The 17,203-nt window shown below is 61.4% G+C and overlaps 1 protein-coding gene across 1 annotated transcript; it reads left to right on the forward strand.

The window, feature by feature from the left end:
- Nucleotides 1–1,726: 1,726 nt before the first annotated feature.
- On the forward strand, nucleotides 1,727–17,187 carry LOC117639019 (pancreatic triacylglycerol lipase-like). Its single transcript, XM_034374327.1, has 10 exons — nucleotides 1,727–2,008; nucleotides 11,378–11,508; nucleotides 13,906–14,060; nucleotides 14,225–14,344; nucleotides 14,445–14,591; nucleotides 14,699–14,924; nucleotides 15,054–15,298; nucleotides 15,370–15,499; nucleotides 15,727–15,853; nucleotides 16,077–17,187. The coding sequence occupies exons 2-10, from the start codon at nucleotides 11,379–11,381 to the stop codon at nucleotides 16,453–16,455; spliced, it is 1,659 nt and encodes a 552-aa protein (XP_034230218.1). The 5' UTR covers nucleotides 1,727–2,008; nucleotide 11,378; the 3' UTR covers nucleotides 16,456–17,187.
- The last annotated feature ends 16 nt before the right edge of the window (nucleotides 17,188–17,203 follow it).

Consider the following 17,203-nt stretch of genomic DNA (forward strand, 5'->3'; position numbering starts at 1 on the left):
GCCTCTCAAGTCAGGACCTCCTAGAGCGCCTGGGAGGTAGGCCGCGCCGTCGAGCAGCCGTGCGTGGCACAAGACGGCATTGCCTACCTGCCAGGCGGCCTGCAACGACAGCCTCTCAAGTCAGGACCTCCTAGAGCGCCTGGGAGGTAGGCCGCGCCGTCGAGCAGCCGTGCGTGGCACAAGACGGCATTGCCTACCTGCCAGGCGGCCTGCAACGACAGCCTCTCAAGTCAGGACCTCCTAGAGCGCCTGGGAGGTAGGCCGCGCCGTCGAGCAGCCGTGCGTGGCACAAGACGGCATTGCCTACCTGCCAGGCGGCCTGCAACGACAGCCTCTCAAGTCAGGACCTCCTAGAGCGCCTGGGAGGTAGGCCGCGCCGTCGAGCAGCCGTGCGTGGCACAAGACGGCATTGCCTACCTGCCAGGCGGCCTGCAACGACAGCCTCTCAAGTCAGGACCTCCTAGAGCGCCTGGGAGGTAGGCCGCGCCGTCGAGCAGCCGTGCGTCGCACAAGACGGCATTGCCTACCTGCCAGGCGGAATGGCCTGCGACTGGGGCGCACCGCGGCCTTCCGGCAGGCCTGTGCACTGCACTGTGCACTGCACTGTGCAACCCAGTCATGCAGTGGAACGGGGCGAGCCCGCTAATGCTGCGCCAAGAGGGGGTCATCTGGTTGAGAAATGTCAATCTTCGTCCGGAAAGAGGGCCGTTGAAAAAATGAACCAAAGGCGGCCCTGAGCGGCCACGCCGGGCCCCGCCTCCCAGAGCAGGCCCGGCAGGCCCGGCAGGCCCAGCAGGCCCAGGAGGACGGGCGCGCGCTCCGCGTATCGGTTCCCATCGGTTCCCTTCGGTTACCGACCGACTCAGCGTTTACACTCTCCGATTGTCCGGAAACTTTTCAGCGGGTGACGCAAGGCAGCGCCAAGGCAGCGCCAGGCAGCGCTTCAGCGGCGCGTCCAACCCATCATTTCCGTCGACGAGCGTCCAAAGAAAACGGGCGGGGCGCGCGGGAATGCATTCTTATTTTTTAAAGCGGCCGGGGCAGCTGGGCGAGTTATGGGGGATAAACACACGGCTAAATGGTGTTGGCGCGCTACACGGCCCCGCGGCTCCGCGGCTACGCGTTACGTGGCTGGGCCGCTGCACTGCACTGGCCGCGCGGCGATCGAGGGACAATGACAAGTAAACCCCTGCGGCGTGCCCAAAGGCCTCGCCAAAGGCATGCCTGCGCCAGGACGCCGGGGACGCGGCCAGAAGAGCGGAGTGCCTACACCCTGGTTACACCACGCCAGCCGCGACAAGCCACTGCGGCGAGCAGGAGGTAAGACATTAAGTCTCGTTATTCTCGCGTTTAATGTTTGGCTTTGATTCTTTTTGCTCGCGACGAAAATGACCTTTGGATGGTTGCTGGACACACTGCGCGCATGGGGCCGGGCCGTCCGTCAGCTGGCCGGTGCGTTGTTGTGGAGTGAACGCCCCGCCAGGACGACCGGCGGCGGCGCCCGCCTCCCCGCCGCCCCGCGTGGTGTGGACACAATGCGGCGGCGGAGGGGCTGGAGGGGTGGAGGGGCGCCGCGCCTGCCTGGCGTGCCTGGCGGAGTGGAGCCCCACAGGGGGCAGCCCGGCAGCCCCCTCCCGGCCGGGCTGGCCGCTGTAGGCCGCCGGACCGCGGCGTATCGGAGGGGCCGGGCCAGGCCATGCCGCGGGGCTGGCGGGGCTGGCGGCGCTCCTGGCTGTCCGCAGACATCCAGTGCTGCACCGAACGCCACCGAGAGCGGTCTTGTTCTCGTCGAGCAGAGCGGACAGACAGCGAGCCGGGCCGTGGTTTTCGGGATCGCGCCGTCAGGTCGTCGTGTGGAGCGAGTCCCATCGAGTGTGCCCCCATGCCCCCCATGCCCGCGGCGAGGGTTTGCCGAGATCGCCGGCGTGCATGCGGATGCGGACCGAGCCCGAGCAGCGCATGACGGATAGCACTCGCCACTGTTCCCCGCACGCCGCCACCGCCTGTCGTAAGTATCAAGGAGGCACTTGCCATGCAGGGCCGGCGCCAGCAGCGGCAGCAGCGCTAGCAGCGCCAGGTTGCCTCACCGCCGCGCGCTGCGCCGCGAATCACAACACACCACCGTCCCCGTGACCTCCACTGCAAGGGACGCGTAGGATTTTCCAGCTTTTCCAACCGGCCGTTCGCAAACGGCAGGGCGTTCCTCGCAAAACAAACTCCAACTCCGTGTGGCAGTCGTCGCCGAGGTCGTCGCGGACGACGCGAGCTTGGCCACCGCCAACTCACTAGTTATTATGACATCCCTTCCCTTTGAGGAGTCCCAGAGTTGTTCCTGCGCGGTGCGACGGGGCGGGGCGGGGTGGGGCGGGGCGGGGCGGGGCGCCGACCTGTTCCCCCGCACAACGCGCCGGTACGCCCCGGCCGCCGTAACGCACCGTAACGCAGCCGTGCCGCTAACTGGACCGAACGCGTGCGGCGAGCAGGTCCTCGTCACTGACAAACTTTTAACGCTGCTCGAATGAAGCACTCTTCCGCGCGCTGCGGCTCTGCTAAGCTTGCTGCAGCACTCGGGCCGCGCTGTTGCACTCTTTCGCGTCCCTGAAAGTCTTAACGCGCGCACATATCATTAGGGCCTCGCTTAAGACGACACGCCTGCCGCTGCGCTTAACGAGACCGGCCGCGTTGCTACACGCGAAACGCGGCGTCGCTTACGACAAAGTCCATCGTACACGGCCTGTTGTAAGCGACGCCGGGCGGCCTGTGGGCTGGGCCGGTCCGCACCGGACGGTTTCCGCGATCACCGGCGATGCCGTCGACGCCGGCGATGCAAGTGGACCCAGTCCCTGCTGGTCCCTGCTGGTCCCTGCTGGTCCCTGCTGGTCCCTGCTGGTCCCTGCTGGTCCCTGCTGGTCCCTGCTGGTCCCTGCTGGTCCCTGCTGGTCCCTGCTGGTCCCTGCTGGTCCCTGCTGGTCCCTGCTGGTCCCTGCTGGTCCCTGCTGGTCCCTGCTGGTCCCTGCTGGTCCCTGCTGGTCCCTGCTGGTCCCTGCTGGTCCCTGCTGGTCCCTGCTGGTCCCTGCTGGTCCTGCTGCCCCGCTGGTCCCTGCTGGTCCCTGCTGGTCCCTGCTGGTCCCTGCTGGTCCCTGCTGGTCCCTGCTGGTCCCTGCTGGTCCCTGCTGGTCCCTGCTGGTCCCTGCTGGTCCCTGCTGGTCCCTGCTGGTCCCTGCTGGTCCCTGCTGGTCCCTGCTGGTCCGCGCACGGCGACGGCGTGAGGCAATGCCGGGCAATGCCGGGCAATGCCTTGCACTGGGTCACCTATTGCACCGTAAGGGCGCAGCGGCGCGGCGCAACCAGCGTAATGATAGTGGCCACTCACTCACACACACACCGCCGACAGACACACAGACGCCCGCACACACAGACGCACGCACGCGCGCGGCGCGCGGCCACTGCGACGTGACCACACTGCGAGGACGACGCACGCGCGAAGCGTTTTGAAACGCTTTGTGGGTGTCGTCTTTACTGGCACTTAAGGCTGGAAACGATGAAGTCCTTTCCGATTTACACAAAGTCGAGCGCGTGAAAGCGATCATTACCGAGGCGCACACCGGTACACCACACACATTACTGCAGGGGCCGCGCCTCGGCAGGCCGAGGGCACCGAGGGGGAGGGGAAGGGGGCGTATGCTAATATGAAGAAAGTGAAGGTGGCGTCGTGTCGGCTCGGATCGAGTTGCCGTCGGGTCGGGTCGCGCCGCTCGCTCGCGTCACGCAGAGTGTTACAAGATTCACAACAGGAAATGCCATTTACGAAAAGCAGTCCCCCGGCGCAGCGCGCGCGGCGTCCACTCGCCCTTTCCGCCGAGTCCGGCGGTCAGTAGTCTCATTCCAGACTCTGTCTCTCTCAGGCCCGCACGCAGCGCCACGTGAGTGCGAGAGAGCGCTGACAGCGAAGAAAGCAGCCGCGCACAGTGGGCCAGAAGACCGGTGGGGGCGGCCAAAATTCTAGACGCGTTTTGAGCTCCAGAGTCGCTAAACACGACTTGAACCGAACGTGTGACCCCATCAATGGATTTCTCGTCCGAAGAGCAATCCATTGGTGGGGGTCACACGTTCGGTTCGAGTCCCATTTGGTGACTCTGGAGCTGAAAACGCGTCTCGAGTTTCGGTCACCTCCACCTGTTTTCTGGCCCACTGTGCCGCGGCGGCATTGTCTAAACTAGATGAACGCATCCAGCTGCCAGCACGTCGTCGCCGCACGTCGCCGCGCGTTGCAGCACCGCGGTGCGCGCACCAAGGCCGGCTGCCAGCCCTGCCAGCCCTGCCAGCGCCACGCGCCGCTGAATATTCATTCATACATAATAAAGCCGGGCAGGCCGAGCTGGCAGCCGCGGGCGTCGCGTACGGTCATCACGGCGCCCAGAAAAACACGACGGCCACATCGCGCATCGGGGCGGCCTTGGCAGGGCACGGCAGGGCAGGGCAGGGCGGCCCAGCGGCATGGCCCACGTGGGCGGCCACAAGTGCTTCCTTCCCAACGGGACGGCCGTGCCGTGCCGTGCCGGCGCGATAGGTTGGTGTCCGTGGAATTAAACGATCTGGAACCGGCCGGCTGGCGAGGCTGGAGTAACGTTTTGTCGCACTGTCTCTGTCGCTCTCGTGGGTTGATCCGTAGGGGCGAGAGAGACAGAGCGATGTAACGGTGGCGGGGCTGGCACGGTCGGACCGGCGCCTCCCACTAAGGTCGCCCGGCGGAGTTCCGAGCTATGACGGCTATGCGACGGCGGGGTGGGCGCGCCTTCCTTCCGGCATGGCCTTTCTTCATCGGGCTGCACTAGTGACACAGTGGACAGAGTGGCCAGGATCGGCCAAGGCTCCGCCCAAGCAAGGCGCACCAGAGCTCCAGGCCGCACTTAGGTTAATCTTGAGCCATATTTACCTCATGTGGTCAACCCTGGGGTTCACTTCGCTGTATAAACAGCAATTTTACTACTGTACTAGATGAGGTGTGAACCCTCTCGTCAACAAAGGGTTTGCGACCGGGTCCGCCTCAATCCGCAACCTCGGGTACCACCTTGGTCTTTTCGGGCGCTAGCCTTGCCGTGGCAGAGGTAGTACCCTTTTCGATCCAACTTGGTGCATTTTGTTGTGGCCCCCCCCAGACCCCCTCATTCAACCCGCCTGTGGGCGCGATGCCCCAGGATCCCCTCCGTTTAAGGCGAAGAGACAGTGCAGACCCATTTTTCGCCTTTTTTGGGCGTGTTTCGGGCCCCTTTAGCGGTCGGACATTCGCGCGGCCACCGGCAACCAGGTGCCGCAGCCGACCGGCCGGCGCGGGGGAGTAGTGCTGACAGACAGACACACACACACACAGACAGACAGACAAAACTTTTCAACCCCACCTGAGTAACGGGCTTCGCTATCGCTCAGCCAATGACTGTGAACCTCTACACACACAAGGCTCGACGCACAGGCTCCGCGCTCAGAGCGCAAACCATCGGTGCCACCTGGGGTTTGATCGGAGCGAGAGCTCAAGCCGTGGTCAGAGTAGAACATTCTCGATCCAACAGTGTGGCGTGCATCTCGTTGTGGCGAGACGCGAACAACCGCTGTGGAGCGCGATGCCGACCAGTGTGTCGGCCGCCCCGTGAGTGCGACAGAGACAGTGCAGACGATGGCTTTGCTGCACTTGGCGCGTGTTTAGCGCCCCTCGCGCGGCACCGCGCGGTCACGGCAAGGCGCGGGCCGCGGCGACCGGCCCGGCGCGACGTGCGGCCGGGCTGCGGCTCGCCCTGCGGTCAGCCGCGCGATCCAAACGAGTCGTTTCGTCGCTCTGTCTCTGTCGCTCCCGTGGGAACCCCTGTACCGGTGCGAGAAAGACAAAGCGACAGATCTTCTGGATCGCTCGGCAGCCGGCCGGCGGGCAGCTCAGCAGGTGGCACCTCGACACCCCGAACGCGTGGCCGCGGCGTGGCCGTGACCCGGTGTTAACGGGACGCCCGCCATTTCCGGGCGAAGCGAGGCGAGGCGGGGCGAGGATGCACAGCGGGCCAGAAAACCGGTGGAGGAAGTCAAAATTCCGAACGTGCTTTGTGCTCCAGAGTCGCTAAATGGGACTTGAACCGAGCGTGTGACCCACCTATAGATTGCTCCCTGAATGAGAAATCCATTTAGTGGGGTCAGAGGCTTGGTTCGAGTCCCGTTTAGCGACTCTGGAGCTCAAAATGCGTCAAGAGTTGCGCCGGTCTCTGGCCCTTTGTGTGATGGACAGCCGGCCGACGAGCAGTGCATCGGCTCCAGGCCGGGCGGGACGGCGGGACGGCCGGACGGACGGACGGGGACGCCGGGCCGGGCGCAGCGCGCAGCGCCGCCTATTCCTTGCGAACCAGAAGCTGAGATTGTTACGTCAGCGGCTGCGGCTGACAGCCAGCCCCGCCAGCCCCGCCAGCCCCGCCAGCCCCGCCAGCCCCGCCAGCCCCGCCAGCCCCGCCAGCCCCGCCAGCCCCGCCAGCCCCGCCAGCCCCGCCAGCCCCGCCAGCCCGGCGGAGCGCCGGAGGCGTGGCGCGGCGGTGCAGCAGCCCTCGGTGCAGCCGGTGCAACATTGAACTCGTTTTTACCCGGCGGGATTAGCACGCCCTTAGCGCCTTCGTTTTCTCCTTGGCCGCATGCCCAATGAGCGCCATCATGTGAAAGGTGCGCGGTTCAAATCCGCACGTTCAATTTTTTCTTCGCCTTGTTTTTTCTTTCTTTTTGCGCCGCCGTTGGGCGCGAGGCAGCACGACGCCGCAATGGCAGTGCGGCCCGGCGGCGGCGCGGCGGGCGCGGCGTGGCGCCGGGACGCTCGCCGCATGACAATGACCACCGAGACTGCACGGCGTCGTCGTCGTTGTCGTCGGCGCGCGCGGCTGCAACGGCCAAACAACAATGTGGGAGCAGAAAAAAGGCGACACTTTATCAACGCATTGCCCGGAGCTCACACTGTCCAAAGATAAATGTCAGCAGTCATTTTGTACAACGAGGCAATACAAATAGTCCAGGCAAAGATAAATTTTGCAGTAGGCATCCGCTAATATTTGTCGCCAGGCGGAAACAAGCTTTGTACCGTCAGATGTGCTTAAAATTGCATATACAATGTGGGCCAGATGATGGGCTCAAGACATTTACAGTGTGTAGTGTAATAAGAGGCCGCGGTCGTGGCGGTCGCGTGCCGCGTGCCGCGCACGGTCATTGCGTCGTAATGAGCCGAATGATCGGGCTGAACGCGCTGAACGGGCACGAGGACGGCACGGCGTGGCGGGCACGGCGTGGCGGGCACCGCTGTGCTGCCATTTCGTCTCTATCTCGCTCGCACCCCTCCAGACTATGCCGGACGCCCCATGAGTGCGACAGAGAGGCCAGCCCGCGCGCTGCTAGCGCTGCTGCAGCAGTGTCACGGGGTCTCCAAGCGGTCTGCATCAATTGGCCACGCTGGACCGCGGGCCGGGGTAGCGCCGGCCGGCAAGGCGGCAAGGGCGTCGCGTCGACTCGCTCTGGACCCGGACCGCTGGACCCCTCCCCTCATCCAACTCGTTTCGGCCGCATAACCGAGCCTGCGAAGCCTGCGAAGCCTGCCGGCTCAGCTGTCGTGTCGCTGTCTCTCTCGCACGCATGTGGAGCCCCGCCGGGGTGCGAGAGAGACAGAGCGACCAAACTGCAGTTCAGGTGGCCATGCAGCGCCGGATAATCGGATCGGATTAGCGCCAAAGTGATTCGCCAGAGTGGCCGCTGCCAGACTGGCTGGCTGGCTGCTTGGCTGGCTGCTTGGCTGGCTGCTTGGCTGGCTGCTTGGCTGGCTGCTTGGCTGGCTGCTTGGCTGGCTGCTTGGCTGCCTGCCTGGCTGCTGGACGCGTCGCATCAGCCTCTCGTTTCATAAGGCTGTCCGCCACCGGATCGAATCGAAACGAAACAAAAGCGCCGCCCCCGGCGCCGAGCGCGCCGTGATCCAGAGCGACGCTCTCGTCGGTGTGCCTCTCCGGCGCCATGGAGCTGGCACGCATGCGGGACGCCCTCTGGGGCGCCGTGAGTGCAAGAGAGACCTCCCGCTCGGAACCAGTCTGCTGGAGGACGCGTCGCAGTGCACGCAGAAAGAAATAGCGGCCGGCTGCCACGCGCTTCGCGCATGCTTCGCGCACGACGCGCACGCGCACGCCAGCCGCGCGACCTTGGTGACCCCTTTTCGGCGCCTCCCTCCACGACGTGAACTTGCCGACGATCATCTTGGTTTGGTGCGCGTCGCCGTCCGCCCCACAGTGGGCTAGAAGACCGGTGGAGGCAGCCAAAGTCCCGGGCTGGCTTTGAGCTCCAGAGTCGCTGAGTGGGACTCAAAACGAACGTGTGACCCCACCAATGGATTGCTCTCCGAACGAGGAATCCATTGGTGGGGTCGCACGTTCGGTTTAGAGTCCTGTTTAGCGACTCTGGCACTCAAAACTAGGGTTGTAATTTTCGCCACTCGAATCGATTTTCGATTCGTCGATTCACGAATCGTTACAAGATAATCGATTTTTCCCAAAATCGATTTTTTAACGTGATGAATCGATTTTTCAACTTTCGATTTTCGATTCTGCCTTTCTTAGTAAATTGTGTTTTTAAATGCCTGCGGCTCAGATTAGATACTCTGCTTGTGGGAGACACTCTTCACAATCCTGGTCAGAATGTATAGGACGGTAAAGAAGGTAAAAGTATGCCCTTGTCGACTTCTTTGCAACTTTACACGGTGTATGCCTTAGGAAGCCATACAAATCTTTTATTTGAAGCTCTATGTTCCTGGAAAGAACATAGTGTTTCATTGGGGTCAGAACAGCTATCTCGGTTACTTTACAATCGTGCCTCTAAAATGCGTAAAAATGGGGGTTTAATTTGTTGGCGGCTTTCTAAACGTGCGGGTCCTCTAATACAATAACCAGCCAGGATTTGAGGTAATTTGCAATGTTCTCCGCACGCACAGCAGCACGATTACTTGTAAGGCCTTGTTTTTGAATGATTACATCTTGAACTTGGTGGTAAATGATTCCTAGTCTTCAATTTCACCAAAATCACCGCAGTTTCAATTCTCTGAGAGCGCCAAATAAGCGAAAATAGCGCAAATTTAAGGAAAATCGAAAATCGATCGCCTAAATCGATTTTTTCGATTAAATCGACACGTCAAATCGATTACGATTTCGATCGAAAATCGACCACTTGAATCGATTTTCGATTTAAATCGAAATCGATTCGACCAACCCTACTCAAAACGCATCAAGGCCGGTCTTCTGGCCCACTGTGCTGACCGCCCCCGACCGCCCCCGACGTTGCAACGCCGCGTGCAACGCGCGCTTCATGGCGCCGCGTGTCGCAAAACCGACAGCGGAGTGGACGGAAGATACATCCCTCCTGTTTCGTCGCGGTGCCGCGCGGTGCAGTGTAGAGGCCGGCAGTGTGCTCGCGCACCGCGGTGCACCGCGGTCACGCTGACGTCACGCGGAGGTCACGCCGGCCACGCGACCCATCTGGCAGTTTGCCAATCGGATGGGACGGATGGGGCGGCGATGCCACCGGCACAAACCATCGTCGGACTGGCGAGGAGGGAGGCGAGGCCGAATGTCAATCCGAATAGGAGGCTTCGCGCCCCACCCGCGTGCAAGTCTCCACGACGGCGTTGCGTCGCTCTCTGACCTGACCCCTAGGAGAAGGAGCATCCCATGAGTGTGGGCGAGACAGCGACAAGGCACTGTCCGATTGAGCCTGCAGACGGCGCAGCCGGTCCGAATGCCCGCGCATTTCAAGATCACGCCGCACGCTTCCCTCTCCCAGCGGCCTGCCAGCCCCGCCTGCCCCGCCTGCCCCGCCCCTGCTGCTGCGACCGACCAGGCAGGCAGGCAGGCAGGCAGCGCGGCGCCCTCGGAAACCTCTGAAACCCTCTCCGGCGTGACGCAACGCAACGCCGCTCGGTACGGCACCGGCACGCCACGGCGGCGCTCGGCCTGGCCTGGGCCTGGCTCGGCCGCTCGGCCGCTCGGCCGGCTTGCCGGTGTAGGCGCGGCGGACGGTGTCTTGCCTGTCTTGCGCGGCTAAGCAGCGCCGGTTGGAAGTAATTGCGGCCGCCCTCCTGCCGCCTGCCCTCGCCCTCCGACAGGCTGAGGTGTCGCTCTGTCTCGCTCGCCCCAGCGGGCTGCAGCGGGACAGCCAAGGAGAGCGAGAGCGACGAGACAGCGACGACAGCACTGTTCGGAAGCAGCCCGCAGGACGCGGCCAGGACGCGGCCACGACGTGGCGCCTCGCGGCCCGCCCCAGGCCGCCCCAGGCCGCCCCAGCGGGAAACAAGGTCGCGAAGGCCGTCCGCCGCGAGACGGGGCGCTCGGTCAACACACGCACACACGCACGCACACACACACGCACACTCACGCACCGCTCGGTCAAGTGGTGGTTTATGGTTTATTTGTTGTGGGCCGCTGTGCTGGCGCTGTGATGCAATGCGACGGTCGCTCTTGTGGTTGGGAGCAAGTGTAGCCCTCTAGCGCCGCCGGGCCGACACATCGACATCCAGTTCCACGGAATAAAAAAACAACGGAAATTCCATTGCTACACACTTAAAACTCTACAAAGAATTGCTCTTTGTAATACGAAGAAAACGGCGGCTTCGCAGCCTGCGAAGGAAATCGTTTGTTATACGAACGATTTTCTTTGTAATACAAAGGAAAAATTCTTCGTAGCCTACGAAGAACTTCTTCGCAGCCTGCGAAGGATTTTTCCTTTGTATTACGAAGAAAATCGTTCGTATTACAAACGATTTTCTTCGCAGGCTGCGAAGCCGCCGTTTTCTTCGTATTACAAAGAGCAGTTCTTTGTAGGAATTTATATGTGTAGAATGTTATTGCACACAGTTCCGTACGCGAGGAAAATTTATTCTGTGCTGCTTCATTCAGAAACTTGATTCTGACGCCACGATGTGTTATCGCTAGTGGTTCGAGGGGTTACCCACTCGTTGCTTTAGTGTACACACGATTCCGGATTCCCGCGATTCCCAGAACATATCTCTGAGAAAAAGAGAGAACTTTCGAAAATTTTCTGTGTATTTGAATGCTTTTGTGTGTATCACATGGTTACCATGACTTTAAATTGAAACTATGAGGATTTTCCATCAAATTTTGAAAGATTTAGGAATGATTCCCGGACTGAGTGTACACATGATTCCCGGAGTGGGTAACCCCTCGTAGTGGTTTCGGTGTTTCTATGAAACTTACGCTTACTTCGGTTATGAATCACAGTGGCACTGCACTGCGACTTTTTTTCCGCTTTCTACTGCACTACGTGACACTGCCGCTTGCTGTGCGTTTTGTCTAACAATCTGTCCCTGTTGCAGGATGGGGCTGGGGTCGGCCGTGGCTGTGGTGGCGCTAGTGGCCGGAGCCCTCGGCGGGGCCAGCGCCGGCCTCCTGGACTGGGGCCGCTCCGACAGGCCCGCCCTCGAGGTCAACATCCCCTGGCTGCCGTGTGAGTATCTAATCGAGCTGGGGCAGGTCAGTGTGTGACACTTTGAGACGTAGTGCATTCCAAAATGCCACCCGGCCGAGGGTTGGCCTTGCTGCCTCCAACCGATTTTGATCCGGTCTTTACCGGTCCAGTCTAACGCGGGGGCCCCCGAAGGCCCATGCGTCGCTGCGGGCTGGTTTCGACCCTGTGCTTCGTCGCTCTCACACTCGTAAGGCGCCCCGCACAGCGCGATGGGGCGACAGGGCCACGAAGCACCGACTCGGAACGAGCCTGCTCGCGCCGTAACCCCGCTTGGCACGGTACCCGGTCGCACCCGGGACTCTAGGGTCACCGACCCGGCGGCCGCGCAGCACAATAATCAGGCCTTTGGAGAGCTCCACGCGGCGCGCCACCTTCGCGTGTGAAGCAAGCAGCCCGGCAAGTGCAGCAAGTGCAGCAAGTGCATCGGAGTGGCACTCGCTCCGTCTCTGTCGCACCCACGTCTCGTGGGGGCGCGAGAGCGAGACGAAACGAGCCTTCGGAGCGGCTCGGCCGGGCTCGGCCGCCGTCACGGAAATTTTGCCGGCCAGTGATGTAGGAACTGTGGTACACATGGCGGGCCGCCAATGCGCGGCCGCGCTCGGGCCCCGCCGCCACGCCCTGCAGACCTACATGGCGCCGCGTGGCGCCGCGTGGCGCAGCCGCCCCTTTTTATCAGGCCAAACTTTGCGCTGGGACGTGGCGGGACGTGGCGGGACGTGGCGGGACGCGACGGGCGGAAGTGTCCCGGCCGCCAATCTGTTTTGCACCGGGCTGTACTTCACGCACTTCACACCCCGGAATACACGCGGCTTGATTAGAGGGGAAGATAGATGCACCGGGCAAACGAGTCAGGATTTCCCCGCGGGCTTACCAACACGCCTGAACCGGCCTCAACCAGCACCCAGAGCACGCATTAGTCATCACAGCTGCGCTCTAAATAGTTTTGTCTCCGACGGTTGTGCACGGGTGGGAAAACAACCAGTAAGTCAATCCAAAACTGGTGGGTGAAATGAAGACAACTCTAATCATCTCTCGCACTGTTCACCGCGTTCAAAGTCACTGGTGACGTGCAGCCTACCGACGTTGACGTTTTGAACGGGAAAGACGCTCGGCTTGCCGGCTCGGCTTCGTGCCGGCTCGGCTTCGTGCCGGCTCGGCTTCGTGCCGGCTCGGCTTCGTGCCGGCTCGGCTTCGTGCCGGCTCGGCTTCGTGCCGGCTCGGCTTCGTGCCGGCTCGGCTTCGTGCCGGCTCGGCTTCGTGCCGGCTCGGCTTCGTGCCGGCTCGGCTTCGTGCCGGCTCGGCTTCGTGCCGGCTCGGCTTCGTGCCGGCTCGGCTTCGTGCCGGCTCGGCTTCGTGCCGGCTCGGCTTCGTGCCGGCTCGGCTTCGTGCCGGCTCGGCTTCGTGCCGGCTCGGCTTCGTGCCGGCTCGGCTTCGTGCCGGCTCGGCTTCGTGCCGGCATCGGCCGGCTTCGGCGGTCGGCGTCCGCTGGCGGCCGCTGGAGGGGCCACGCGACACTGGGCTCCAAGCAGTCTGGCCGGCCCTCAATTTATTTCCTGTCTCCGAAGGAACTGGCGTGATGTAACGGAAGGAACCGGTGGCCCGCCTGCTGGCCCGCCTGCTGGCCCCTGACACCTATGCGATACGGCGCACGGCCACGGAGGTGCCGCGGCCCACGCGGTCCCCGCGGTCCCCGCGGCCCCCGCGGCCCCCGCGGCCCCCGCGGCCCCCGCGGCCCCCGCGGCCCCCGCGGCCCCCGCGGCCCCCGCGGCCCCCGAGGCCCCCGCGGCCCCCGAGGCCCCCGAGGCCCCCGAGGCCCCCGCGGCCCCCGAGGCCCTCGCGGCTCCCGCGGCCCCCGCGGTCCCCGAGACCCCCCAGGCCCCCGATCGCACGCAGGGCGCCGCAGGGCGCGTGCACTCACTGCAGTCTGTCTCTCTCGCACTCGCGGGGCGCCTCGGGGGGCGCGAGGGAGACAGAGTGACGAAGCACTGTTCGGAATCGGTGAGGCCGCTCGCATAATAGTGCTTAATAGTTCATTCGGGGGCGCTCTTTTACATTGGCTCATGTAATGCCACGCCCTCCGGGGAACGGGTTTTCCCGTTCCGATCATTTCCATCGACCGCGGCGCTTTTCCAGCGGCGGACCGGCCGGGCTTGCCTTGCCAGGGCTTGCCTTGCCAGGAGTCCCGGCCGGCAAGGCGGCAGAGAAAGTGCCCTGGCGGTGCCCCGGCGGTGCCCTGGCGGTGCCTCGCCCCGCTCCATTATCGGATGCAGTGCTGCTGCGCCCAAACGCACCGCATCCACACAAAAAGCGAGTCACGCCGCCGGGCAGGCCAACGAACCGCCTTCACTGAAATGTTGTTGTTTTTGTTTGTTCCAGTCGAGAACGAGACGCGCTGCTACGACGAGCTGGGCTGCCTGAACGTGACGCGGGACTGGTACCACCTCATCTACCGGCCGTTCAATGTGTTCCCATTGCCCCGGGCTGTGATCGACACCAAATTCATCCTGTACACGAGACAGAACCCCAACGAGGTGAGGCGCGGCGCAGCGCGGCGCCAAGCAAACGACGCTTTCTGTCTCGCTCGCACTCTGTTGCGTTGCGTAGGGGTGCGAGAGAGACAGAGTGAATCAGCCCACTGAGGAAGAGGCGGAGTGATGCACCGGACCGGTTCTGAAGCGTCGCGTCTGTCCCGCAGGGTCAACTCCTCCGTGTGCAGAATGAGAAGACGATGCTCAAGTCAAACTTCGACCCCAAAAAGGAAACCAAAATTATCATCCACGGCTTCATCGACACCCCGCTCAGCTCCTGGGTGAAGGTGAGTTGTCCTTAACGCGACGATATGCCGCGACACTGTTCCTCGTGGACGCTTCCAGACTGTTTTTTGTTGCTCTGTACTAACACTATGACTGTCGTAGGAAATGCGCCGGGAACTGCTCAAGAACTCGGACTGGAACGTGGTGGTGGTGGACTGGGCGGGCGGCTCCTTGCCGCTGTACACGCAGGCGACCGCCAACACGAGGCTCGTGGGCCTGGAGGTGGCGTACTTCGTCAACTACCTGCAGGTATGAAAAATTTAAAGGAACGGCCCACGGGTGTGTTGGCGTCGGTGGCATTCCGAAAGCGACATTCCACTTGGCAGGTACCTGACTAGCCTTGCATTGCCTTGCAGGAGCACATGGGCCTGGACCCCGGCAAGGTGCACATGATCGGCCACAGCCTGGGGGCGCACACCGCGGGCTACGCGGGGCAGCGGATAGCGGGGCTGGGCCGCATCACGGGGCTGGACCCCGCCGAGCCCTACTTCCAGGGCATGCCCACATCCGTGCGGCTGGACACGTCGGACGCGCGCTTCGTGGACGTCATCCACACGGACGGCACGTCCATCTTCCTGCTCGGTGAGGAGCAAACCTCTCTCTCTGTCGCACTCCTGGGTAGCTCCGCGGGGGTGCGAGAGAGACGGAGCGACGCGGGTTCGATGCCAGAGTAGGCGGCGCGCGACTGAACCCCGATTGTTTCTGTTTTAGGGTACGGCATGTCGCAGCCGTGCGGCCACGTCGACTTCTACCCCAACAACGGCAAGGAGCAGCCCGGCTGCTCGGGCACGGACGCGCCGCTGCCGCTCACGCTGATCCGCGAGGGCCTGGAGGAGGCCAGCCGCGTGCTGGTGGCGTGCTCGCACGTGCGTGCCATCAAGCTCTTCACCGACTCCATCAACGCCCCCTGCCCCTACATCGCGCACAAGTGCGATTCGTACGAGCATTTCCTCGAGGTCAGTCACGACAGCACGGCAAAGGGCGGTTTCAAGTACCGGCAACAACTGTCTCATATTCTTGCTCGCAGGGGAAATGCTTCAACTGTGCCACCAACTCCAGCAACTGCGCCCTCATGGGCATGCACGCCACGGAGACTCCGATCGGCCCCCCGGGCAGCAAGTACTTCGTCGCCACGGGCAAGGACACGCCGTTTTGCAGTGAGTGGAACTTACATTGTTTGATGGGGATGCAGTTGGGCAGCAGCCTTATTTTTCTGTTTCTGATACTTTTTGAGCCCTATTCATAAGCTCGATTATGTGTGTATTTGATAGCGTATTTCTTATCCGGGCCTCAAATTAGGGTGAAAAAGGCACAAAGAGACGAAAATTGAACCTCTCCCTTGAGTGACGGTCCCTTTTTGACAAACCTGTTTCTTATCCTCCAGGGCGCCACTACCGCATCACGGTGCACCTAGCCCGGCCGCCGCGCGCTGAGTCCTGGGTCCAAGGCTTCATGAAAGCCACCATCCACAGCGACAGCGGCGTGGCCCGCAACCTGGACCTCACGCCCAGGTGAGTCTAGAAGCGTCGAGGCGAGGCCGGTCGAGTCAACACCGCTGTTTTCTCTTTAAACAAACCTCTGCACGGCAACTTGCACTGACAACACCCTCTGCGAATGCGAAAAAAACCGAACAAATAACAGTGTTTCTTGCACCCAAGTTTCCCAGGCTGCAATTACGGAGACAGTGAATGCTTGCGAGAACGTCAACTTTACTAACTTTTTGGTATTCCTCAGTGGCTACGTCCGGCTGGAGCACGGCGAGGCTCGCAGCTTCGTGGTGACACACCCTCTGGACATGGGCTCCGGCCCCGTGCGGCGCGCCGAGCTCTACTGGGAGTACGACATGGACGTGCTGCAGCCGCGCTCGCTGTGCTTCTTCTGGTGCAACGACCACCTGTACGTGTCTAGCGTCCAGGTGCAGCAGCTGGGGCTGGACATGGACGCGGCCAAGGACGGCCGCGGCAAGCGCAACGTGGAGCCTGCCCCGCAGCTGTGCACCGTCGGCACCAAGGAGTACGCCGACATCGCGTCCCGGTCGTCCGCCACCTTCTTTGACAACTGCGGCACGGCCAGGGGCAACCGTCACTACACGGAGACCAACGAGGACACGTGAGAGACAAGACTGGACGTGTTTGGGACAACGAGCGTCAAGTCAAACCTAAGCGTGCAAGAAACGCCTCCGATCAGGAACACTTCGGGGCGCGGCCCCATTTAGACGCGAAGTGATGGACAGTTCGTAGAGACAAGTAATAAGTTCTGTGATGTTTTGTAGTTGTTAAGTCCGCTTACCACCCCAACCCAGCTGATTAGTTTATTTAAAAGCGATTGTTGTTTCGGTTCAGTGCCCATTAAGTATTATTATCACAACAACACAAAGTAGCATTTATAGGAAGTGTAAAGTATGAAGCCATAACTCTGAATGTTCAGAAAAAGAACAAATAATATAGGTGAGCGTGTAAGTTCCTATTGCTAAAATGAAGTTTGAAGTACTGTGAAAGTGTATTGTAAATGGTAAAATCAGTGTCTTAGATATTATGCACTAAGTATTTACGACGAACCGTGATCGATGAGAAAATTAAATACATGGAAAAGTGCCATAAGAGGCAATCGCTAAGTCGGCAAAGGACGAATCGAAAACTTCTGTCCTTTTTACTGTGCTGTTCAGTCAAATATAAAATGCTGTCGAGTACTGAAAAAGCTGTCGTGTATACATAAATTATAAAAAGTTTAATGCCTATGTTTTCGATCGTTAATAAGCCAAATTTTTAATATATTTGCGTGACTGTTGCGTAATACAAGTTTACTTGTGTGTCTGTTTTGTAAATAAATGTTTCTTTTTAAAGTAGCGTAAAAGTGTTTCT

Source organism: Thrips palmi, unplaced genomic scaffold (genome assembly GCF_012932325.1).
Source record: "Thrips palmi isolate BJ-2018 unplaced genomic scaffold, TpBJ-2018v1 HiC_scaffold_10, whole genome shotgun sequence".
NCBI classification, from domain to species: Eukaryota; Metazoa; Arthropoda; class Insecta; order Thysanoptera; family Thripidae; genus Thrips; species Thrips palmi.